A 25,671-nucleotide genomic window follows, 5' to 3' on the forward strand; every position below is an offset into this window, starting at 1 on the left:
AAGTACACAAAGGGGTTTATTTTCTAAAGCTGTAAAGTGCAAAATCAGGCTCACTTCTGCATAGAAACCAATGAGCTTCTAATCCCAGCTTGTTCAATTAAGTTTTGGTAATAAAAACCTGGAAGCTCATTGGTTTTTATGCAGAAATTAGCCTGATTTTGCACTTTCCAGCTTTAATAAATAAACCCCATTGTGTACTTAAAAGTGGGGTATGCCAGTATCCGATAGTATTGTCCTATGTTATGAGAATATTTTGTAGCGAGAAGACCAAATATATATATATTTCATGTGGCCACCCGGTATCAGCAGAATGACACAGAGGCCTATACAGAGGACTTTTGTAGTCATTCTAAACTGAAAGACATTTATTTGTAGCCCACTTATCACTGTTGAAAAAGGTGGAGAAAAAAGAACCAAAAGCAGAAGAATACAATGCTGTTTGGCATCTAAAACAGTGAACACTACCACAAAGCATAATGTTACCAAACTACAGGAGGACGGCTCAAAAATATGTCAGTATATGTTTTGGAATGTAGTCATTTGTCCCATATTTTAGATGTACTTGATAAGAATGTCCTGATGTATAATATATAGTCTGTCACAGAATGCAAGAAATAAAAGATGCTAATACAAAGAAAAGTTTTGTTAACGTACCCATGGTGAAATAAAAGCGCAAGTTCCCATATCCTGTGGTGTCCATATAAGGAGTACATAATTTTCTCTCTTCATCTTTTAGAAATACAAGAGAAGAGCCTGATTCTATTGTTCCACATTCAGTGCCAATGACAGCTCCGGAAATTTCCCACCTGGTAACAGAAAAACATCGCCATGGGGCATACATTTTCAGTATATTTATAGCAATCGTTTACAGATTTAGATTTGCATATGAATGAATACTCAAAATTACAAACATGTTGCAATTTAGGCTTCTATCTCTATATTTCCAGAAGAACGGCATGATTTAAATTACATTTCTTTACTAACTAGTGTATTCCAAATAAGCAACATAAACGTATTAGCTTTACCCACTTATTTCATTAATATCAGTTAAGATTGTGTTACACTGGTACTTATATGGGCCGTAAAATGTTTTCATAGCCAACACATAATGGTGTACCTTTCTGTGTAGTTTAAAAGGGTTTCTGGCACTAAAATAATAGCGGTGGGTGAATATATGGTACGGGCAGATAAAAGAGACAAATATTCAATCCTTAATACAATTTTTAGAACTGATTCCCTGCAGGAAGCATTGTTTGCTATTATTGGAAGAGCTAAAATGAACAAGAAGAATATGGTTATAAATTTGGAGTATCTAGGGTTGGAAGAGTGTCTACTTGAATATCAATATTACTTGGCATTCTTTAGCTGATCATTAAGTAGATGAGTTTTGTACAAATTTATATATATATATATATATATATATATATATATATATATATATATATATATATATATATATATATATATATATAATGTAAGGGGAAAAAGTCTACTTTTCACTGTAGTCTAACCACAGAAAGGGTTCCAACTTATTTATATGTTTTCCTTTTGGGCAAATGTAATTTGTCTTTTATCTGTATCTGAGCTGTTTTTCTTCCCTATACAAGTCAGAGTGAATGCAAATGCAACCCGAAAAAGCTTCATGCAAATCCTAGATCAACTAAAAAAAAAATAAAAAAAATAAACACATATCAAAGCATCTCTAAATCACCTAAAAGCATATTGGAGGTTATTTACGAAAGGCAAACCACTTTGCACTACAAGTGCAAACTACAAGTGCAAAGTGCACTTGGAAGTGCAGTCGCTGTAGATCCGAGGGGGACATGCAAGGAAAACAGAAAACAGCATTTTAGCTTGCACATTATTGGATAATAAAATCTGCAGAGCTTCCCTTCATTTCAGATCTACCTCTCAGATTTACAGCGATTGCACTTACAAGTGCACTTTCAGTGCAATTTCAAATTGTAGTTTGCACTTGTAGTGCAGAGTGGATTTGCATTTCGTAAATAACCTCCATTGTATTTGATTTTTTTCTGAGTTTAAAGCCTATACACCAGAATTTAGGATTCAGCTACACATTTTCTAGTGATTGATGATTTATATATACATTTATATATACCATTGTGCATGATAAACAGATGCTTGCTTCAAATTTTCAATTTGCATTAAAGAAATTACCTTTGTACTTTGGGTGGATTTTAGGTCTATATCTTAACTAATCAGTGTACACTATTATTCATTTAGTTTTTTGGGTCAGGGTAACCGTGTATTGTTGCCTGTCTCTGGAGTGATCGCGGGTGGCCGGTAAACATTGAGTCGGACCCACTGGTTGGCTCCCCTGCTAGCGAATGGGCGCGTATGCCTTTGGCGGGGTGTACGCACCCAACATACAATCGCGGAAATTCGTGCAGGGGAGCCAACCTGCCCCAGTACAACTGCGGCGGCTGGTCCGTAACTAGCTACATTTGGTGCCTGGGGGGTGCCCTTAGTCTGCCTGTAAAGTGGTGCAGCAAAAATGAAATTTCCAAAGAAAAAAATGCGTTAAATTGTCGACAATACAATACCATTTCTGGCATTAGAAAAATGTAAAAAAAAATAAAACTGGTGTGGGGTTCCCCCCAAAATCTATACCAGACCCTTATCTGAGCATGCAGCCTAGCAGGCCTGAAAAAGAAAAAAATATCGCTCTGCTGTCAACGAAGGCAAACCTCCAAATTCCTGGCTTCCTGTTTGACAGTTCTTATACAGGTAAGGGCGGGGCCATCTGGCGACGTCACATGGTGGCACCACCTCATTGTGACGTCACTGGCCTAGCATGCAGCGGTTTGTGGTGTCACACAGGGCATGGTGTTACCAGGTGATGTTGCCAGGTGGCTCCGCCCTTTACCTAAAACTGTCAAAGGGCAAGCCAGGCATTCAGCTGTTTGACTTAATTGACGGCGGACCATTTTTTTTATCTTTTCGGGTCCATTTGGTGAATGGTTAGGGGTACTATCTACCCCAATACAAGTTCACATGGGGGTAAGACCTTGGGGCCCCCTTGTTAAAGAGGGCTTTTAGATTCCGTTAAGGCCACTGCCCGCAGACCCCAAAAACCACAGCCCAGGGTTGTGGGGATGAGGCCCCATCAACATGGGGACAAGGTTATTTTGGGTGCCACAAAGCTCACACCCCCCATGCTGAGGGCATGTGGCCTGGTATAGTTCAGGAGGGGGCGCTCCCTCGTACCCCCTTTCCTGCCAGCCAGGCTGCATGCTCAGATAAGCATCTAGTGTGGATTCTGGGGGGCCCCAATAAAATTTAACAAATCTGGTGTGGGGTTCCCCTTAAAATCCATTCCAGACCTGAAGGGACTGGTATCGACTGGGGTGGAATCCATCGCCTTTTTTTTTATTGCCGGCAATGTGTTTTTTTTATTCAGCTATCAGCAAGGAAGCCTATTGACAGCTGATGACTCAGTTGTTAGGACGCAGCGGCCGGCTTCACACTCCTTAACAACCAGCTATTCACTCTGCCCTGATTGGGCAAAGCTTTGCCCAATCAGGCACAGAATTCACTGTGCAGTGAGCAGTGCATCGCAGGGCATTCGGCGGCGGGGAGCAAAAGTTTGGTCCAAGCATTGACTTTTTGCCCGTTCGGCGAACACCCAAATTTGCAGGGCGTTTGGCGAACGGGCGATGTTCGGGCCAAACTTTTGCTCAGCCTGAATTGTTTGCCCAACTCTAGTCAGTTTATATAGTGACACACCACAGAAGTAGCATAGCATGGTATGGAAGCAAGCGGAAAAATGAAGAAACACAAAAATGGCTTAGTGATAATAGATATTGGGGGTTATTTACTAAAGGCAACTCCACTTTGCACTACAACAAAGTGCAGTTGAAATTGCATTGAAAGTGCACTTGGAAGTGCAGTCGCTGTAAATCTGAGGGGTAGATCTGAAATAAGGGGAAGCCCTGCTGATTTTATTATCCAATCATGTGCAAGCTAAAATGCTGTTTTTTTATTTTCCTTGCATGTCCCCCTCGGATCTACAGCTACTGCACTTCCAAGTGCACTTTCAGTGCAATTTCAAGTGCACTTTGCACTTGTAGTTTGCACTTGTAGTGCAAAGTAGATTTGCCTTTAGTAAATAACCCTCATTGTATTTTATGTTTACGTAATGTTTTATGTAATGGTTTATTATAAACTTATTTCATCATGTAAAAAAAATTCTGGTCGGACCACTTTGAATTTACTTGTTTGAATACACTTAATGCAAATACCAGAATTTTTTTTTCTTGAACTAATGCCGCGTACACACCATCACTTTATGTGATGAAAAAAAATGACGTTTTTAAAAACGTCACTTTAATTGACCGTGTGTGGGGGAAAACGTCGTTTTATGTCTTCTAAAAAACGACCAAAAAAAATTGAAGCATGCTTCAATTTTATGTGTCGTTTTTCAAAACGTCAACTTTTACTTCACAGAAATTGACCGTGTGTAGCAAAAACGTCGTTTAAAACGACGTTTTTTCACCCGCGCATGCCTAGAAGCTACTTATGAAGGGAGCTTCAATGGAAAAACGTGGTGGAACGTAACCTTGCTTTGCTAGAACATTGTGAGAAAAACGATGGTGTGTAGGCAACTTCGTCTTTGAAAATTGAAGTTTCAAAAACGTCATTTTTTACTTCACAGAAAATGTCGTTTTTTTTCATCACATAAAGTGATGGTGTGTACGGGGCATTAGTTTCATATAAGATTTGAGTAAATGTTCTTTGTTCTGCAACGTGTAGTTAGGTGGTTAATTAGGCATTGAATAAAACATTCCTTCTTGACACTGGCCTTTCTAACAGTGAGAATACAGATATGCAGTGCATGGCAGAATGTGTTATGTGGAAATAGAAGGAGAGCTGCAGATTTATTGCTGTCTCTTCTTAACCCAGTCTGAGATAATGTTTCCCCTGACATCTGACCTACAGTGTCAGGCATTGTTGTGGCTTTCTGGAAGCTCTTCAGATGTCTACTGTGCATCATTAGAGCCTGAATCAATGACAGCAAAGACTGCCGTATGCATAGCACTACTTTATAATTTGGAAGCCGTAGCTCTAAGTGGCATTCAAATCCCCAAGTGGAAGAAAGAAAGGTCTACTGGGCATAGAAGCTCTTCAGATATACTATGGTTGAAATTAATGCTTGATTTACTTGGCAATCAATTATGATTGCCATGCTCTTTCTGGTTCACCGACTGTAAATATGCTCCATTTACTACTACTGAAGTAGATGGCTCTCCATTGACCCAAGTGCTAACCTAGGATTTCAATGTAGGTCGTAAGTAAAAAAAAAAATGCACTCAGAAAAATGTAATTGATAAAATATATTAAAAGATATCATGGCTGTCTTGGACCAGTTCACACACTAAAACAAAAAACACAAATACTGTAAAGGGTATGTTTAGGGGTATTTTACCAGAATACAAGTAATACCATTCCTTACAGATTTTAGGTTTATTAAGATTTGTTGGTACGTGTAAGTGTCAGACAAAGAGTAAGTTGGGACTGGGCAAAGCTAAGGGATTGCTTAAAATAGAATTCCAGGTTTCCTGGCAGTTCAAATAATTTGTTTGAGCCAGCTTGGAGCAAACAAATTATTTGAATGTGCTAACTTCTGTTAAGTACAGTAAATGGCACTTTGTTCTGACATCAGTACCAGAGACTTCCCCCTTTACTGCTGGATATAGTGAGAGTTGCCCATACCGCATCGCTGCAATTTTAAAGAAGCCTTGAATTATTTTTGCGATTACAAGACTTTTTCTGATTGGCTGAGCTGGCGATCACAATATCATTGCTCTGTCTCTCCACCTTGGGCAGTCAGAGGAAGCCTTGTATTCATTGAAAAACAATCTCCTAAATGGTGGAGCTGCAGTATGAGTGACTCTTTCTATATCCAGCAGTAAAGGGGAAGTCTCTGGTACTGCTTATCTGTATGTTAGAAATGGTACTTGTTAGGCTTCAGAATGCAACAATCTATAAACTTGAGTTTATATTTAAAGTATATAAGGAAGAAATATAATGGTAATAGTACATAAACAAAACTAACTATTTAATGAATCCATAAGTAAATCTCATTCTGTTCATAGGGGAGGAGAAGCCTAATAATAATAATAATAATAATAATAATATTGATGATTATAATAATAATAAGTTCTGCATTTCACAGAGTGGAAATCGTGTTACTGGTGAAGCCTCAGCCTTCATTTGTAACATAATTCCTGCTCTGTGAAATGCACTGCCATTTTGGAAACCAGGGAGTGCTTGGCTTAACAGTAAGCAAAGTGATTTAATGTTAGTGTATAAAGTGGATTGTGCTGGAGATACTCAATATAAAAGGTTTTACACTATATGTGGATTTTTTTGGCTTTTAATGGTGCTTAGTGTGGCGGACTGGAGCTGAAAGGAAGAGGTTGGAGAAACTAATTAGATGTGCCAAGAAGTGCTGTTTTGGAAGAGAACAAATAGCGCTGTTAGATCTTATTCGTTTAAGGAGTCTTAATATCTGGTGAGCGTGGCATGTTGGGGCACGTGGGTGTTTGTTCACAATTGCATGTTTACACTGAAATGGCATGAATTATTATTTGGGACACAAAAGCAACGTTCTGCAGATCACATGGAGTAAAATTGTGCAGTTCACACAATGAATGTTTTTGCACAAAGGACACAATATTGTTTGAATTGTAATAGTATTTTGTAGATCACATGGAGCAATGATCTTGCACAGAGATCGAGGACACAATATAGTTTGAAGGTCACTTTATTATAATTTGAAAAATATAGCATTAACGTAATTTTTTTTTATGTTTATTAAAAGTTTATTGGGTATATCTAAACACAAATAAGACATCAGTAGTTTATTTATAAATGGATTTTAGGTATAACGCTGCACCCTTTCCCACTTACATGGTTGATTTTTTGCAAATTATATTGGTGGTAACTGTAAAGAACCTGCATTTACATCAATAACCTCAAAGATGATAAAAGCTAGTCATCAATTTAGAGAATTATAAGGTATCCATAAAAAAGAATAGGAATAGACTAGATTGGACCAGAAAAATTGCTAGGTTTCAATAAGACCCAAGGAAACCCTTGGACACTGACTGAAACTTTGAAAGGTATACCATGACAAAAAGCGAGTGAGGCTGTTTCTTTTCACTCATGCTATACTCTGTCTTTCCTTTCTCTTTGATATTGTACGTTCCTTTGATCTATTTTCCCCTTACAACTGAACTTTTGCCATTAGTGCTCTAGTCTGTTGCTGATAGGTGTCCCATTCCAGAAAAAACAAAAGGACACTCAAAATGACACCCAAAAGCACCTTGAAATGTCAATGCTTACATCACACCTTATACTGCACTTATCTAATTAAATCATATAGCATAAACTGTAGGTATCCTAAAACTTGGGAGTACCTGTCGTTGGTATAAAAAATTATGGATTTGAGATTTGGGTCAAATTTTTTTTTTTTATTGAACAAAAGCATTCTCTTTGGTGTTCTAAACCAGCTCTAATTGTAATTTAATAAATATTAAAGCATCGATGAAATTAAAAAATAAATTGTTTTCCCTATTGCTTGAATAATTAAAAAATATTACTTTAAACATAAATAGACTATAGAATGTTCCAATATGATTTTGTACATATACACAATAATATCTGCTAGTTAATAGTCATTAATCTGTTAAGTGAAAAATATACATTGCAAAGTACAATGAAACACAGAAACTTGTTTTAAAAAAAAAACAAAGGGGGAAAAGTACAGGTTTTAGAGGGGGTGTGGGAATGGATGTGCAAGGCACAAAATAAACTGGAGAACCATGTACATCTAAAAGATTAAACATGGTATCATAGCAGTAATGACTCAGACTAAGGGCACTGAGTAGAAGACTGGGTGTCAGGTTCTATAAATACCATTGACTTGGAATATTCAATATGTTTATACATGTGGGTGCTTTGCAACTGTTGTTAACATCCCACGTAACTGATTTCATGGAAAGTAGTTCCAACCTGTTTTAGTTTTCTAGCTGATCATTACTGCTACTCGGAAATAATTCCAGTGACATGGGTGTCTGCATCAATCATTTAACAGAAAACTAATTTGGCAGGCAGATCATGCAACCTCCATTTTATGTATATTGTCAATTTAGGACTCACCCTGCTGGTTGGCTCTCAAATTCCTCAGACCATTGATCTTGAATATCTTCAGTAGAGAGGTCAACATCTCTGGTTGTAGCAAAATTGTATTCACTTTCCTCTGTACCATGGAAATAAATTGCGTTGCCGTCTGATTGACAGCTATGCTATGGAAACAAAAAACACATAATAATGCTAAACATTTATTATCTGAAGAGTTATTCTATGCAATTAAGTTATTTTTAGGTAAATTTGATGGGTTAGCCTGCACAGTATGTGATACAAACACCAAGAAGTGGAACAAGTTGCTTTAAATTAAAGTAAACAGAGAAATATATGCAAGATATTATCAGCTAAAAAGTGTGGATATGATATAATTATCATTGTTGTTATATGTGATGCAAAGCTTTAAAAGCTACTGAAGGAACTCTTGATAAGTGGTTTCAATTTCTTATGTATCAGCAAACATCCATTGCTTTCTATGTGTACACAGCTCACATATCAGAGTGACCACATACACTGCTTAAATTCCACATGTCATGCAGTCTGTTAAGCCATTATAGATGAATTCCAGGACTTCAGCCATTTTGTAATATGAGCTGGCTTACTAGGACTATGGTTGAAAAAAAAAAAAAAAACATTTATTTGACCGCACTAACCATTAGAGAATAGGTTAAATGTTTAAAAAAATGAAAATTTTTGAACAAATACTAGTGTTGTATTGCCAGCTTAAGTGTACCCAATACCAAAAGACTAGAGCAAATGGCACATTGTGGTAGAGCACTTGCACAGTGATTTCTTGATCATACATCATGGGACACAGAGCCTTAATTACTTAATGGGTTATGTAGTCACTACAGGTGATTGGACACTGATTAACCCAATTAGAATTGAGTTCCTCCCCTATATAACCCCTCCCAAATGGAGAGTGCCTCCGTTTTTTCACCAGTGTTAAGGTGGTTGGTCACGTTCAACATGTGCTAAGAAGAAAAATTCTCTTTTGATGGTCTGGCTGCGGAGACCTAGGAACTATAACCGGATCCATTCCTCGGGCTGATATCAAAGGCCTAAGATGGTTGGTACCCGGGCCTCGTGTAAGTAGAAACAAGGTTTGCCTGTAATGTCTCTTTGCGGAGGTCTGGGCTCTGGGATCCAGACTTTGGTGTACTAATACATCTGTGGCACGAAAAGTTTCTGCCAGAGTCTTCTACAAGTCCAGGTATGAGGTTTTCTCTAATAAAACCCTTTGTAAACCTGAAGATTGGCACAACTTGCCCTCCCTGATGGGTGAAAGCTGGAACTACTTTTGGTAGCTTTCTTGCAGCGTGGATCAGGTAAGAAGAAGATAATTTTTTATTTATGTATTAACTTCTTAGGGTAGGATGTCTTTCCTGGTTTTCACCACTGGAGGGAGTAAGTGCAACCTGGTGTTTTCTTACATAGCCTTCCAGGATAAACATGCTCAGTAAAGTCGGTCATAATAACACCACTCACCTCCTTCCGCTGCAGGCTCTGCCACGATACGCATACAGGGGTCCACAAGATCCCCCCAGTAATCTCTCCCCCCGCTTCCTCGTCTCCTGGGCGCCGCCATGACAGCGCACGCACGTGCGAACGTTCGCATACCGGAAACGATAGTTTCTGTCAGTATGGAGACATGGATGGGGGGAGGGCCCAAAGTGGTTGCTAGTGCCCGTTCGCAATGCAGGACACCTGTGTGCAGGTGCCAAGAGGCTGGTTCAAAATCCCAGCACGCCAGAGCCTTCTGTAAGCGGCATGGACACAGAGCTGTGGGCTGTAAGCATCCCTGTGGATTGAACCAGGCAAACCTAGGACTCCTACTCGGCATCAGGTTGTGCAGTAAGCTAATATATGTGTATTGGAAGAAAACAGTGATTGCATTTATATTTGTGGATAGTACCTTTCCTTTACAGTAGGGACTATGTCCCAGAGAAAAGGTGCAAGGGCTGGTAAAAAGGATTCTGAGCTTGCCTGCAGTTTACCTTTCCCCTCTGACAGCCTGATAGCAGCCTGTCTGTTTTTTTGCAGCTTCTCCTATGGCAGCTCCTGTATACGTCACTGAGGACATTTAAAAAAAAAGTTGCTTTGGATGGCCTAAAAGAAAGGATTGCTACTATTATCGCAAGTTCCTTAAATGATAGCAGAAAACAGGGTAGATCCTCTTCATGTGCTCTGGCTCTCTCATCAGAAGAGCCTTCTTCGGAGGGTGAAAAATCCCTCTCTGGAGATGAGGATCATGTGCAGTCTGAGGACTCAGAGGATGAGAGAATTCCTGCTAACTCTCAGTCGCTAAAGACGCAGGTGCAGTATTATGTGGTGCGTGCCACTTACAGATTGCCTCCTGTGGAAGATTATATGTCCTCTGTTTCCTCTTTGGGATCTTGGAAGTCCCCGCAGGCTGCATGCTCCTTTTCCAGTTCATCCCTTGTTGGATAAAATGATCTATAATAAACTGTTTCTCCTCCTAAGCAGTTCTCCCTCTTTATCCTATGGAGGAAGGTTTCACTAAGAAATGGGGGGTACCTGCTATAGATGCAGCTATTTATTGTGTAAACAAAAGCCTGACCTGTCCTATAGACAATGCCCAGGGCTTTAAGGATCAAACTGATTAGAAGCTGGAGTGCCTATTAAAAACCTCCTCTTCCATGGCTAAGCCTGTAGTACAACCTGCAGGGGCAGCTGTTGGTGTATGTCAGTTCCCCAAGGACCAAATGAAGCAGATGATTAACCTCCTCCCTACAGAGGAGATTGAGGTTCATGAAGACCTTCTTAGGCCTTGCGTGTTGCGGTTGATGCAATTATGGACTCTGTTCAACAAGCATCCCGCTTATATCTCCTGCAGGTACACATGCACTTTGGTTAAAACATTGGGAGGCCAAGGTTCTTGCAAGAAATACTTGGCAGCGTTCCCCTTTGGGGGAGGACGCCTGTTTGGGGATGATTCGGATAAATACATCCAAAAGATTACCAGAGGCAAGTCTACTCTGTTGCCGGTAAGAAGAGTAAACGTCCCTAATTTAAACATACTCTTTCTCCAGCCCCTGGAACCTCATTCTCCAGGCAGTGGCAACGGCCTCCCCAGTAAAACACTAGGGGAAAGGCCCAGAGCCAAGCCCAAGGACAGAAAAGGCTTGGGGTTCAAAATCTCAGCAGGCCCCCAAAACTTCCCAATTAAGGGATGCACCCGCTTGGCCGAGTGGGGGGAAGGCTGCTGCAATTTGCAAATGCCTGGCGGAACAAAGGTTCAGGACAAGTGGGTCTTCTTCATAGTGTCCTCAGGCTACAAGCTAGAGTTCAGAGAACTTCCGTCACCCCGTTTTCTGAGATCAAGAATTGTCAAAGATCCATAAAAAATAAGGCTTTTTACTTGGCCTTGGAACACCTGTTGTCCCAAGGGGTAATCTTGGAGTTAGCACCAGAGGAGCAGGGATCACGGTTTTACTCACCCGACTTTTTACCTAAGGTGGTTTCAGGATTTCTGAATCAAGATATAGTCCTACCGTCTTTTTTTCCAGATCCGCAGTCTGCGGAGGAAGAAGGTCTACGCTCTATGGATGTTGTAAGAGCGGTAAAAGTTTATCTGCAAGCTACGGCTCAGATACGCAAGACTGATTGTCTGTTATTCTGCCAGGGTCCAGGGAAGGGCAAGGCAGCGTCGAAATCTACTATTGCAGATTGGATTCGACAAGTCATTATTCAGGCCTATGGTGAGAAAAGAAGATTCCTCCTTTTCAGGTGAAGGCGCACTCGGCTAAAGCAGTTGGTGCTTCAAGGGCAGTGCATCACCCGGCCTCCATGGCTCAGATCTGTAAGGCTGCTACTTGGTCTTCAGCTCATACATTTACTAAGTTCTACCAGGTAGATGTGAAAGGGTATGAGGATGCCTGCAGGCAGCAGTATAGATCCTCTGGCCCGATGTCGGTCTAATTCTGATCTGTGTCTCCCTTCCCTAAATTTTAGCATTGCTATGGGACATCCCATTAAGTAATTAAGGCTCTGTGTCCCGTGATGTATGATCAAGAAAATAGGATTTTTTAATACAGCTTACCTGTAAAATCCTTTTCTTGGAAATACATCACGGGACACAGAGCTCCCACCCCTCTTCGGAGTTAAACATGGAACACTTATTGCTTTGCTACAAAACTGAGGTACTCTCCATTTGGGAGGGGTTATATAGGGGAGGAACTCAATTCAAATTGGGTTAACCAGTGTCCAATCACCTATGGTGACTACATAACCCATTAAGTAATTAAGGCTCTGTGTTCCGTGATGTATTTCCAAGAAAAGGATTTTACAGGTAAGCTGTATTTAAAAATCCAATTTTTTTCTTATGGCTTCAAACATTTGGGATCAAAGTGAACAGCCTTATTCACATCATGGTATTTGATATTGGTTATGCTTAGATGCACACCAATTTTCACTCCATAATAATCTGTACAATGGATCAAGCATGTAGGCCCCATGATTGTAAGTGTCTAGAGAAATAAACGTTTTTGCTGTTCAGAATGCTAAATCATATACTCTTTGATGTTTAATGCAACATGGGAGAATGGTAAATTATCTTCACACATTTTTTCACAAAGTTCTCTGTGTCTATAATAAACAGAGTACTTTCCTGGCTCCAGAAGTACCAATGTACCTTACCATGCCCCATAAAAGTCACTAGCAGCCAAGGAAAGCCACAGCTGTGAGTCATTTTAGTTAACATAAAACAAGAAAATTTATGTGCATCAGCAAATTACCTCCTGTGGATTCAGTATAGCACGTTTCAGTATTTCTCTGTTTATACTATGTTTAAAATAAGGTCAAGAGAAAAACAGGATATTCAATAAAAAATAAAAAACAAGCTTAAAAAATTAATAAAAGCATGCCATATTTCCTGATACAAATGCACAAAGCTAGTTTATGCTAACCTAAATTTTAATGACTGTATTTTTACTTATTTTCTTTATATAATGATAAATCTGATCTGGTTGAAGTCTGTGTCATTAGTTTTGACAGATGTCATGGTAGCTTAACAAATAGTTGCATAGCAAATCACCCCCAGCTTTCTTTTGTCCTTAAGTAAGCATATATTTATAACAAAATAGCTGAGAAATCATACTGCATTACACTAACATTGTTTTATAAACACTGTTGAATGTGAATTGGACCATGCATACATTAATAAGTGCATTATTTTTTTGTATTTAAATACTGATTTATAATATCTAATAAGCTAACTCAAAAATGTAGCTATAGGTAGCATCCACGAAGTGTCATCTGTCTTATATGGAGATCCTTTACATTGTCATCTGAATCAACTCATCAGTTCCACTACAATGGGCCACATTTCATGAGAGGAATGCTGCGTTTCACTGTGACTTTCAATTTCTGTATTGTGCATACATTTGTAGACAGTAAAGGTCAAATTAATTAGACCAAGACATACGATCAGTGAAAGGTCACTTGCTAGTAGCAGTACTATATCTTAGAAGAAAGAACAAAGTGGCCTAGTATCTTGACCAAGCCAACACTCAGATCTGTATTATTGTAATTTATTTTGTAATACTGCTGTCAAGGTGATAAAGCCCTTGTTCACACTGGTGCAATTTGACATGTCAAATCAGCGGCATTTACCAGCAATGCTGCACCAATTTAAAAAAATAGTTTCTGTACTGCGTTTTGCGATTTTGGCCCACAATTTACATAACAGAAACCTGCACAGATGTCCCCGTAATCGGGACTGACAAGCGGGAGTGAAATTGTGCAAGTTCAGCTGAACTCGCACGGCTTCACTCCCGCAGCTCAGTGTGAACCTGGGCTAAGACTTCCCAAAGTAGTTTTTTTCTCCCCTAAAATCACTCTGCAGGGTTTATTTACTAAAACTGGAGCGCAAAATCTGGTACAGCTCTGCACAGAAACCAATCAGCTTCCAGCTTTTATTGGTAAAGCCTAATTGAGCAAGCTGAAGTTAGAAGATGATTGGCTAACATGCGCAGCTGCACTAGATTCTGAGTACACTAGTTTTAGTAAATCTACCCCTATGTGTTGTTAACTTGTGTTCAAGACAAAACAAATTGATATAGGAAAAACACATTACATGACAAAAAATAATAAAATCCAGATATACTCCACATCACTATATTAATTGTAAAGTTTCTATAACATTCTAAGATATGCATGCATTGTTCAGAAAAGTCACTGTACAAGTAACCTCAAATAAAGCTAAATATTTCCGATTACCTTTTTTTTTATACGTTGTACCATGACTGGTGTATGTAATGGGAATAGTCAATAGGTAATGATTATATTTAGTGAGAGCGAAGGCAGACCCAAGTTAAACGTTAACAGAAACAAAACTTGTTTCCGATTTGATACTTTGATATTTCTACATTGCATAGTTCTTTGACCTACCAGATTGATATAGTGCATGGACACAGACTTATACAGTAGTTCTCTTGCCAAGTAACATACTATATATATTTAAAATAAACAAATGAATTACCTTACCATGTGAATAAAATCAATGCATTTATAGGTTGACAATAAATAAACTATAACTGCATGTCATGCATTTTCCCTAATTTTAACTTCTCGGCATGTTCATTTTCAGGCTTTTGAATGCATGCAAATTACAGTTTCACTTAAAGGTGTCAACGAGACTGAAAGCAATGCCCCTCCCTGTAGTCACTATCAGAATGGCCTAACATAGCACTGCTCATTGTAAGGACATGGTTATTTTTAAAATGAAATGTGTTCAGCCAGAAATCACTGATCCTTATTGTTGGCACATTTTCAAGAGCCTGGGTATTCTGCTAAAAGCAGATAACTTGAATTGTGAACGGATGATTATAATCCATACATAATTCCTCACCAGAGTATTTCCTAGCCCAGCCAATTTTTGTCTGTATGCCATCGAAGTATTGCAAAAAAAACCCTCAATGCTTAACTAAAAGCTTTTTGATGGGGACTCAGTGTAAGCTTTTATTTCAATCCAATACTTTAAAGATAGTCAATTCTATGCCAGGGACTCACTAATGCCTTCTACTCTCATTCAGCAGTTTATCCTTGCAAGCTTAGAATCCTCCTTGCTTTTGTAGTGGCTCATAACTGTGACCCATTGTTGGCTATGCCTTCTCACTTATGATAATACATATCCAGTGTTCTTTTAACAAAATTGTAATGCTTTATACCACTGTAGAGCCTGTTAATGTCATGCTGCAGCTCTCCCTTTTCAAATTAAAACTCAAATTGTGTACTATGGTTAAAATTTTTGTGACGTTTCCAATATAATTTGTACACCTGGGCTCCCTCTCAGCTTCAAAATGTTCACAGTCATGGCTGTCTGTGTACTTATTTAGTGAGAAGCTGTTAGGTAATAATTACCTACAGTATCCCATACCAAAGCCAGATTAGCAAATTAATTAGATGTGTTATAGTTACTAATAAATAGTTATATAAAGTACTACATGGTTGGGAGGAATATTTTGCACACTATTCACTTTGTGGTAACCCATAATAATTATGCAGTTTAATTAAACATTTGAGAACCATCAGAGGAATTCACCTTATTTTGTGGATATCCCCTCTTACTTCTGTTTTTGTCACCAACACAGTAAGTAAGGGGACACTACTTCTATTCAAAACTGAAAAAAATAAGTTTTGTCTATACATACACTTTACCTATGCTTGTGTAAGGGCAGGTTTGCTTTCAATAGAAGAATGGAATAGTGAGGTAAAAAGGTACTACTGATACTACTATTATTTGGCTCTCAATGTACAGTATACTTGATTGTTTTTTGAACAACCAAGTTTGTATATCTAAATTCAAAACCTTTTTTTTTTATCTTGGATAGAGTAAAAAACGGTTACAACCCCCTGTTGTTTTTTTTGTAATCTGTGTTTCACTGGGTAGATTCCCCATCACTTCCTTTCCTTTAGACAGTAAGAAAGAAAAAATCTCTCCAAAGTAAGAGAATAGTCCTATTAGACAATTATCACCAAAAGAAGTGTCACCATTAAAAGATTTTCCTTCCATTACTTTTGTGGTGACAACCCAAAATGTTAGATTTTTCCTCACTTTTATAATAGCACTGTACCCAATAGGGCAGGACTAACCAGTCTGAACTTAAAAGAGTACTGGTCACCAGGACAAAGAGAGAGTAAATCTCCCTAACGAGGACACAGACAGGGATTGTAACCCCCTCACCCTTTACATAAACTTTATTTATTACAGCTGTTTAGACATACATTTAAAGAAATAAGCTTAGCAGGAAGATTGTCACAAACAACAGCAAGCTGTGCTGAGGATCATGTATGCCCCCACACACTATGCATGCATGCATTATGACCAAAAGTCATAATGCATCAGACAAAATTAAACAACATCAGTATGCATTGGTTAGGTTGACTTTAGGCTATAACTCATTTGCCATTGCACAATGCGCATTTCTAGTTTTCTGTTGCATCCCTAATAAGTGTTCTTGTGGCACAGTACATTGTGTGTGAGGACTTAAAAAAGTCTACTGCAGTCACAAAGTAGTAAAAAGCACATCAAGTCTTCTAGTTGGTTGCGTCACGCCATTTACACTTAATCTAAAAAAAGAGTGAGCTAAAACTTGTAATAAAATCTTAGGTAGTATGTGTGCCAATACTTTCACTAACAAATAATAAGCTACCCACAGTTACAGCGACAATAAATACAAGTTTTAGGGCTAATAGTCATGCTTTTTGGTTTGTTTGGTTGTAAATGTCCCTATTACATGTTTTACTGTGCTTTCCCAGTCAGAAGAATGATTTGTCTCTTTGGCTTCTATGACTTTGCCAGTTTACAAGAGGGATGAAGGTTTATGATTCTCTTCATATTTTCTCCAATGGGCAATGGATTCTTACAGACAGCTGTAGCCTCACAATTTATTTTTTGGCGACATAGCTTTTATTGGAATGAGTATGCTGGGTATTTGGGGACAGGCAGCTTGCAAAGGGCTGGTAGCAGATGGAAACAAATCTGTCCACTTTGCCTTCACCTCTACATGGGCATAAAGTCATCAATTTCATCCATTAAGGAGTTGTCAGTCAGCCCATCTAAGTGGAAGAACATTCCTGGTAACCAGATTAGCTGATAAACAATGCAGATGCAAGGAACACTTTGGAGGCAATAGAAAATATAGTTTGCGGGCAAATTGAAAATGCAACAGCCAATTTCTGTAATCACTGTAATATTTTAAGTGATTATGTTTGCCACTTCTGATTTCTCCTTAGAGAGGACATTTTTTTAATTAAAGTCTAGGCAACAAGCAAAGCTGAGATTAGCGGTTGATGAATAAATAGGATAGAGATTAATGGAAAACTATTGCAAAATATTACAACATATCTGTATTGTGATTAATTATTGAGAAACTGAAACCCTTACATTTTCAGGTGTATATGGTATATGTTTAACATTTATTTGTGTGAAAGAGCAAGAACAATACACAACATCAATCTATTTTAAAGCTAATCACAATAAACTGTAAAAAACATGATGCATTAAGGGGTTTATTTTCTAAAACTGAAATCAGATTAAAACACTACCGCAGCCTGAATGTAATCATATTTATATGTATTCAACCTCACTTGCAGCAACTATGAACTTATGCAGCTTAAAAACACACACAAAAAAAAACCCCACATAAACATGTAACTAGAATAAATTTGCAGATTTGCAAGAAATAATTTATAAAAGTATACCTCCTGTCAAAACTTTATTTTTTAGTTTCGAATAGAGAAGAGAATGGTCAAAACAACAGTTAAGTTTCTTTTTGCTGATATGTCCATTTGAGAAAATTCCCTAAGGTGCAACAGGAAGCAAAGTGCAGGAAGTGAGAGTAAGTGAAAGGAAATCTCCCCAAACTGAGGTTGAATCCTCTATTAGACAGTTGTCACTGTAGTAGGTGTCTCAATTGAAAGATTTTCTTTCACCTGTCATTTCAGAGACAACTATAACATTATACAAATCTCAAATCATGACTTTCTGTGATAGAAATGGTGTATCTCAAAAGTAGAGACACAATCAGCAATGAAAGTTTAACAGTGGTTCTAACCCTTTCTTACTCTATCCAGTACTAAAAAAAATGGCTACAGTTATGCTTTAACAATATATTTAATAAAAATAAAGATTATTTTAAATTATGTATTAAAAGGACTGAAGTAGAGAACAGCCATGCGGTTAAAGAGCAACTAACCATAAGGCCTGGTACACACGGCCGAGTTTCTCGGCAAAAACCAGCAAGAAGCTTGCTGTTTTTTTTTTTTGCCGAGGAAACCGGTCGTGTGTACACTTTTCCACGAGGAAACCGCAGAGGATCTCGTCGGGCCAAAAAGAAAGCATGTCTTTTTCCTCGACGGCAATGGGGAAATTTGGCTCGCCGAGATCCTCGGCGGCTTCACAAGGAACTCGACAAGCAAAACGATGTGTTTCGCCCGTCGAGTTCCTCGGACGTGTGTACGAGGCTTCAGAACAAAAACGTAATATATTGCAGTTTACCAGTTCTAGTAAATCCTCACATATACCCAGTGAAGTGAACAGCTTCAGATGCTATACAGAGATGAGACAAATCCTCCTACATAACTTTTACTTGTATATCTCCTGTCTTCCCCCTTTCTACACCCTTTTAAAGGTGCAGATTGTGTTAAAAATCTTTCTTTGCTTGCCAGCAGTACACAGGGAAGGGTGGAGAGACTGCACCCCCTCCACATAGGCAGAGGAACGAAGGAACATACAGAGTTGTATCTATTTAATTTTTTTTTTACACTGTTCTTTAAAAAAAAATGTTTTGGTCACTTTTATTCCTATTACAAGGAATTTAAACATCCCTTGTAATAAACAAAAAGCATGAGAGGACCTCCTAAATATGAGATCTGGGGCCAAAAAGACCTCAGACCTCAAATTTACACAAAAATGCAATAATAAAAAAAATGTAATAAAAAAACAAACAAAACATTTCTCCTTTAAGAGCTTCCGCCAGTCCATGCTTTAGAGCCGAGTGGGGGCCATATTTCTCTCACTCAGCCTCGGAGGAGAGTAGACGTGATCTCCGCCGCTACCAGCGGGTCCGGTAAGCGGCAGAGACCCCCAGAGTGTACATGCCCTCTCCTGCCCCCTGCGAATCCACCACGGAGAGACCAATTCTATCTGAAAGTGGACCGCAAATTGAAGGAGAGGATACTGGGGGTATGGCAGCTAGCTGCTGCCATAACAATGATATTCCTCTTCAAAGAGCTGACATATAATGACGGTGGTTAATAAACAAAAAGTTACATTAATTTATGTTTTTTAAATCTGCATATTTAAAATGTGTCTGCTGTGACAACAATAAAACTGTAGCTTGAAAAGCCTACAAGAAATAAGGCAAAAAAAATAAAAAAATTAAGCAGTTAAACCTTATGCCATAACCTTTAGCATCTCAGACTGCTTCCTCCGTAAAACAAAATTAAATTCCAAGTCAAACAAAACAACTCCAATCCAACTGCGTTAATAATTACTAGTTGTGGAAAAAAATGAATCTGACAAACAGGAGACAGGATGCAAAGAACCAAGTGTGCTTTATTATGTCAACCCTCCAATATGTCAGCACTGGATTTAATTGGCTCATCTTCAAACCTGCATACTACAATAATCTAGCTGATTGTGACAAGTACACTGGGAGGCAGCCTCTAAATGAAACACTGTTCTCTTAGTCTCTGTCAGTCTGCATGTGGGATTGTAGACGTCTGAACAATTATAATGAGTGAGGAAAAAAGGAGATGCTGTCAAGTGTGCCAGTCATCTTTCATCTTTAGAACTTGTATTAACATCTTCAGCATCTATGATCCCAATAAAAATGTGGCATTTTTATATGGTAGATGGGCTTTCCTATTGGCTTCAATATAAATATCTTTAAAAGCAAGTAACTAATTAGGCCTAATGATAAATACACAAACAGTCAGTATTTCAGTACCCCACATTCTCCTTATTATGTTTATCCCTGTATTCCCTTTTTCTCTTTTTGCCATTATGGTTTACCTTGCAGCTCAGACTATTGTTTTAAAACCAGAATGGTAAACTGATAGTTAAGAGCTGTGAAAAATAGACAAAGACAGTATATTCATTATAACAGCAATAAAGGCCCAGACCCACAAGGATCAAGTTCTGACCCCAGTTCATAAATATTTCCTGTTTTCCTGTCATTGTCACTGTGCCTTTATCAGTTAGAAGACTTTTTCATACTCACAAATGTTTGTAGTGTATATGAAATATTTGTGTGTATGGCAGGTGATATTAATAAATGTGCTTATGTTGTTGGCATTCTCATTTACACTTGCATCCAAGCCTAGAAGATCCTCACTGCACCCATGCTCTATGGTAAGTACAGCTATTGCTGACCACTATTATTATGTTTTATACTGTAAAAGGATTTTATTATTTAAAACTACAGAGTTTTGAAAGCAATGACAACTTGGTGTGTTACTCAAATGGCAGAGACAGAGCAAACAGACAGGACATACACTGAAAGAAACAGAGCAGAACAGTTGGTCATTATCACAACCAAAAACAGATGGATGGACATATTAGGTGATGCAGTTCTAATAGAAATGGCCAGAATTATATTCTGTGATGGTTAATCAAATACAATATAACTGGCTTCTTTCAGCTTCATTTGCCCATGTAGAGAATAATGGAAATTATTAATAACCATACTCTGCTACCATAGAAGCTTAACAAGATAGATATATCAAGTGCTTCATGGGCTCTGTCAGTTTGTTAGCCATCTTCAAGGTTATACTTTTATTGAAATGCATCATTATTTTTGTCTCTATATATGTCATGTGCATTTAGCTGCACTGGTCCTGGGTAGGCTAAATAACAGATCCAGCAGATTCCGGGGGGGCATCTCTTTAAATGGCCAGCACTGCTCCTTCTGGTTGTCCTTCATTGTGCATGTATGAAGGTTTACACTCTTGCACATTGGACTTTTTTTTTCATACTTAACTAGGTGGATGCAGCATCAGTCCAATGCTGCATCTGTCCCCTGCTGACACTGAGAACTAAGTGATCTATCACCGCTGATCACTTGTTTCTCAGCTCTCAGAGAGCTGGTGACTGTCAGTCACTGCTCTCTGCTCTGCCCCCTCCATACTCACTGGAGTGCTGAGCTGTGGAGGGGGAGGGAGCGGCCGGCTCAGGCTCTCAGTGGCTTGCTAAGAGGCTAAGCCAGGTGTCAGTCCATGTATGTGGGACGATCTCGACTCCATTGCCTGATCTTGCCTGAGCCTGGACCGCCTCTGTGACATCAGCAGTCTTCAGCATGCTGTCTGCCAAAAATGGATCACAGTAGTGTAGAATGAACTGCACTACTGTGATCCATAGGAGAAGTACAGCCAAACAAGCTTTGACTGTATTTCTCTTTTTAAAAAAGTGGCCTGGTCCTTTAGCTGCAAAATGGTCTGGGGCTTAAGTGGTTAAAGCAGTATTAACCACTAGACCCGGACCAATATGCAGGTAAAGGACCTGGTCCCTTTTTGCGATTCGGCACTGCGTCGCTTTAACTGACAATTGCGTGGTCGTGCAACCTGGCTCCTAAACAAAATTGGTGTCCTTTTTCCCCCACAAATAGAGCTTTCTTTTGGTGGTATTTGGTTAACCTCTGCGTTTTTTATTTTTTGCACTATAAACAAAAATAGAGCGACAATTTTGAAAAAATTCAATATTTTTTACTTTTTGCTATAATAAATATCCCCCCCAAAAAATATAAAAAAAATATTTTTCCTCAGTTTAGGCCGATACGTATTCTTCTATATATTTTTGGTAAAAAAAAATTGCAATAAGCGTTTATTAATTGGTTTGCGCAAAATTTATAGCGTTTACAAAATAGGGGATAGTTTTATGGCATTTTTATTAATCATTTTTTTTTACTACTAATGGCGGCGATCAGTGATTTTTTTGGTGACTGCGACATTATGGCGGACACATCGGACACTTTTGACACACGGAGGACAGGACCGGGTCGCGAGCGAGACGCCGGCGGCATGCTCGCAACCCATGTCTGGGTATCTTAAAGGGGACGTACCTGTATGTCCATGTGCCCAGCCGTGCCATTCTGCTGACGTAAATAGTCGTGCGGCGGTCCTTAAGCGGTTAAACTGAAAACCCCAAAATGTTATATATTGCTCCTTACCAATTATTGGAAGTGATTTCTGCATTATTTTTATTTTTTAAACTTTTTTTCTGTCTTTTTTCACCTGGTGATCTGGCCAAAAACACCTTCTGTATTCTGGATAATGTAGTACAGGGGGCACATTTGGACAGCAGGATTGTCAGTCTGGGAGGAGGGGAGTATTAGACATACTAGTAGATTTAAACACACTAAAAAAATTAAGCTAAACTTCAGCTATAACTTTATAAGCAGTTGCAGCAAACTTTTTCCTTTAGGGATAAAGGTTTTACATAAATAAAACCAATCACTATAAGCACCCCTGCCAGTGTTGAATGGTCTGCCTCATCCCTGTAACGGATACATCTGCAAGTAAGGTTGTTCTTTTGCAAAAACAGACTTACTGGCCAGATCACCATATGAAAATAGAAGAAAAAATGCTTAAACAAAACGAATGCAGCCATCACATCTAAGAATTGGTAAGTGTCAATAAAACAAATTTGCTTTTGCATTTAATACCGCCTTAAATTAGTAAATGCAGTTCCTATATCACAATCTCAAGTCAGTACTCTGCATATTTATCTACTGACTTACAATCTTATCACTAACCACTGTGCAGCAAAAACAGGTGGATTAATTTGTGAATGTTGCTAAATGTCACTTTCTTACTATTACTAACTATATTATCAATCACAACTCAAGACAATATCAACTGGCAGAAGAGAACATAAAATAAAAAAACAAACAAACCTTGACAGTAGCTCCAGGAAAGAAAAGCCAGTTTCCAGTGTCCATTGGGTCAAGGTTATCTTCTAACACAACCTGCTTATATGCAGCATTGATGATCAGTATGTTGTCAAGTGCCCAGCATGCCTCATACACATCTCCAGCCTGTGTGCTCTCTTGTGTCCATCGAAACCTCACATTTTCACCTTTGGCTTCATTAGGGAGGTAGACAATGTGGATGATTGTGCTAACATTTGAGGGTGCACTGGAAGAAAAATATTAAAATATTTCAAACTGTTGCAGTGATAAAGGAAAATAGCCACCAATGAGTAGCACGGGGCCCCCCTGCTACAGTTTATATTGTAGTTGGAGTTCAGCTTTAAATATTTGAATATATAATTGTAATTTGAAGATGTACTGTATAAGAGGTAGAGTTACTATTCATAACCTCCTGTTCTCAGAGAGACAGCAACCAGATGCAGCAGCTCAATATCACTACGGCAGACTCAGGAACAAGGTAAGGCAATCAGGGCATATGGAAAAAGAAGAGGAGATCTAGTGCTCTCTGAAGCCAAACCAATAATTTTATTAAAAAGAGGGGGAGGGGCCACGTATGACATCACCCGCGATCGCTAACCCATCTGATCTAAGCTGTTGGACGCTTTGATCTGTGCTATGCTTATACGTTGCACTCACTGAAGAGTGCTTTTACATGTGAGTTTTATTTTAATCTTTTTAATAAAATGATTGGTTTGGCTTCAGAGAGCACTAGATCTCCTCTCTTCTTTTTCCATATGCCCTGATTGCCTTACCTTGTTCCTGAGTCTGCCGTAGTGATATTGAGCTGCTGCATCTGGCTGCTGTCTTTCTGAGAACAGGGGGTTCTCTGTATATACCATGCTTTGTGACCTATTGTAGGTCGAAGTATTAAGGTGAGAGGCCATTCCTACTATTCAGTGGAGGTTCTTTGGACATCACACTTTGGATTTTGCACCTTATCTTCCTTTTTGTTGGATTATATTTGCACATGAGCACTTTATGGACTCTATTTAAATACTATTTTCACGTTGACATATTTGAGTATTGTATGTTTTCACTTTATCCAATGATTTTTATTAGTTTGTATTTATTGTTTGCGCTGCACTATTATCTTTATATTGTTTGGCACTGATTGGCATCCATTAGTACAACACATCTATCAGTGCCCATCTATGCCCATCCGTGCCGCCTATCCGTGCCCATCTGTGCCGCCTATCCGTGCCCATCCGTGCCGCATATTAGTACCCATCATCAATGTCTATCAATGCCACCACATCAGTGCCACCTCATCGGTGCCCATCAGTGCCGCCTTATCAGTGCCCGTCAGTGCAGTACCATCAGTAAAGAAGAAAACATACTTATTTACAATGTTTTATAACAGAAACAAACTAAAAAAAATGTGCATGTGGCCGTTGGGCACGATCACAGCAGGGCCACGTGCATAAGCACCAGCACGGGGATTTGTGTGTGTAAACATTTGTGTTATTGTAGCACCTTACCAATCTGCAGTGATTCTCAGTATAGACATCTATTCACAATGTAGACAGCAAAATCTGATTTAATCAGATTTTAATGGCTTTTCCTATATGTTGTTCTTACTTTTAAATTTTTTTTATAAAACGCAGTGGAAAAAAGCAGAACAAGAGCAGTTAAAATATTGAATAATCAGTGAACCTACTGGAAAACCAAAAAAAAAAAAATTATAGAAAAAGTTGTGTATTTTTGGAGTAGTATTAAGGTATTTTTTACACAATCATTAGTTCAAATACAATCAAAGTTTACTTATTTATAAGTTTTTATATAAAGCAGTGTTTTACATATATTGTACATTCAGACCAAAAATGTGGATTATACAGAAGTTGTTTTGACCGGTGAGTGCATGGCAAGAAGCAACTATCATACAGCATAAATTAACACCAGTCATTACAGCATAGTTTATGAAATATTTATAATTGATCACCAACATGTAGAAATCAGAGCGAAGATACAGATATCCATGAACACACCTGATTCTCTCAAGGGGAAACCAGCTGGTAGCATTGCTCTTGGTATAAGACACCACAATTCCAGGATCTGAGTAGCTGAATCGACATAAGCCTGACCCTGTAAGTTATAACCATATTAACAAAATGTTATACAGTGACAAAAGCATTTATTATACCTTAACAGCTCCAAATGGCATGTGACCCTTACACACCACACTCATTTTTCCATATGTTAAATTACTAAATCAATAATGAAATGACATTAGAGCAGTTGCGGAAAGTAAGCAGCAGATTTATCCATGCTTTAGATGCCAGAATTGATATAAAAGTGATAAATCACAGATGAGAAGCGTAATGTATTGTAGATTTCCCAAGGGAGCAATATGAACTATGTGCATTCCGTAAAGACATATATGCTACTGGCATATGACCCAAATGTTACTGATGCAATCATCGATAAACTGCACCTTTAAATCTTAAAGCTTCACATATATACAAAAATATAGAATTAAGACACTTGATGACACATTGAAATCACGTATATTGGAATACAAACAATAATAGCAAATACATGTAATGTATAA

General features: G+C 38.5%; 1 protein-coding gene across 2 annotated transcripts in view; it reads right to left on the bottom strand.

The window, feature by feature from the left end:
* Nucleotides 1–25,671, bottom strand: part of RELN (reelin) — a 538,933-nt gene that overhangs the window by 247,476 nt on the left and 265,786 nt on the right. For both annotated transcript variants that reach the window (XM_040343494.1, XM_040343493.1), the window contains exons 9-12: nucleotides 25,109–25,205; nucleotides 23,088–23,328; nucleotides 8,185–8,330; nucleotides 655–806 (exon numbers count right to left, since the gene is read on the bottom strand). In XM_040343494.1, coding sequence (XP_040199428.1) covers nucleotides 655–806; nucleotides 8,185–8,330; nucleotides 23,088–23,328; nucleotides 25,109–25,205 — 636 coding nt within the window. The remainder of the gene's footprint in view (nucleotides 1–654; nucleotides 807–8,184; nucleotides 8,331–23,087; nucleotides 23,329–25,108; nucleotides 25,206–25,671) is intronic.

The sequence above is a fragment of the Rana temporaria genome, chromosome 3, assembly GCF_905171775.1.
Source record: "Rana temporaria chromosome 3, aRanTem1.1, whole genome shotgun sequence".
NCBI classification, from domain to species: domain Eukaryota; kingdom Metazoa; phylum Chordata; class Amphibia; order Anura; family Ranidae; genus Rana; species Rana temporaria.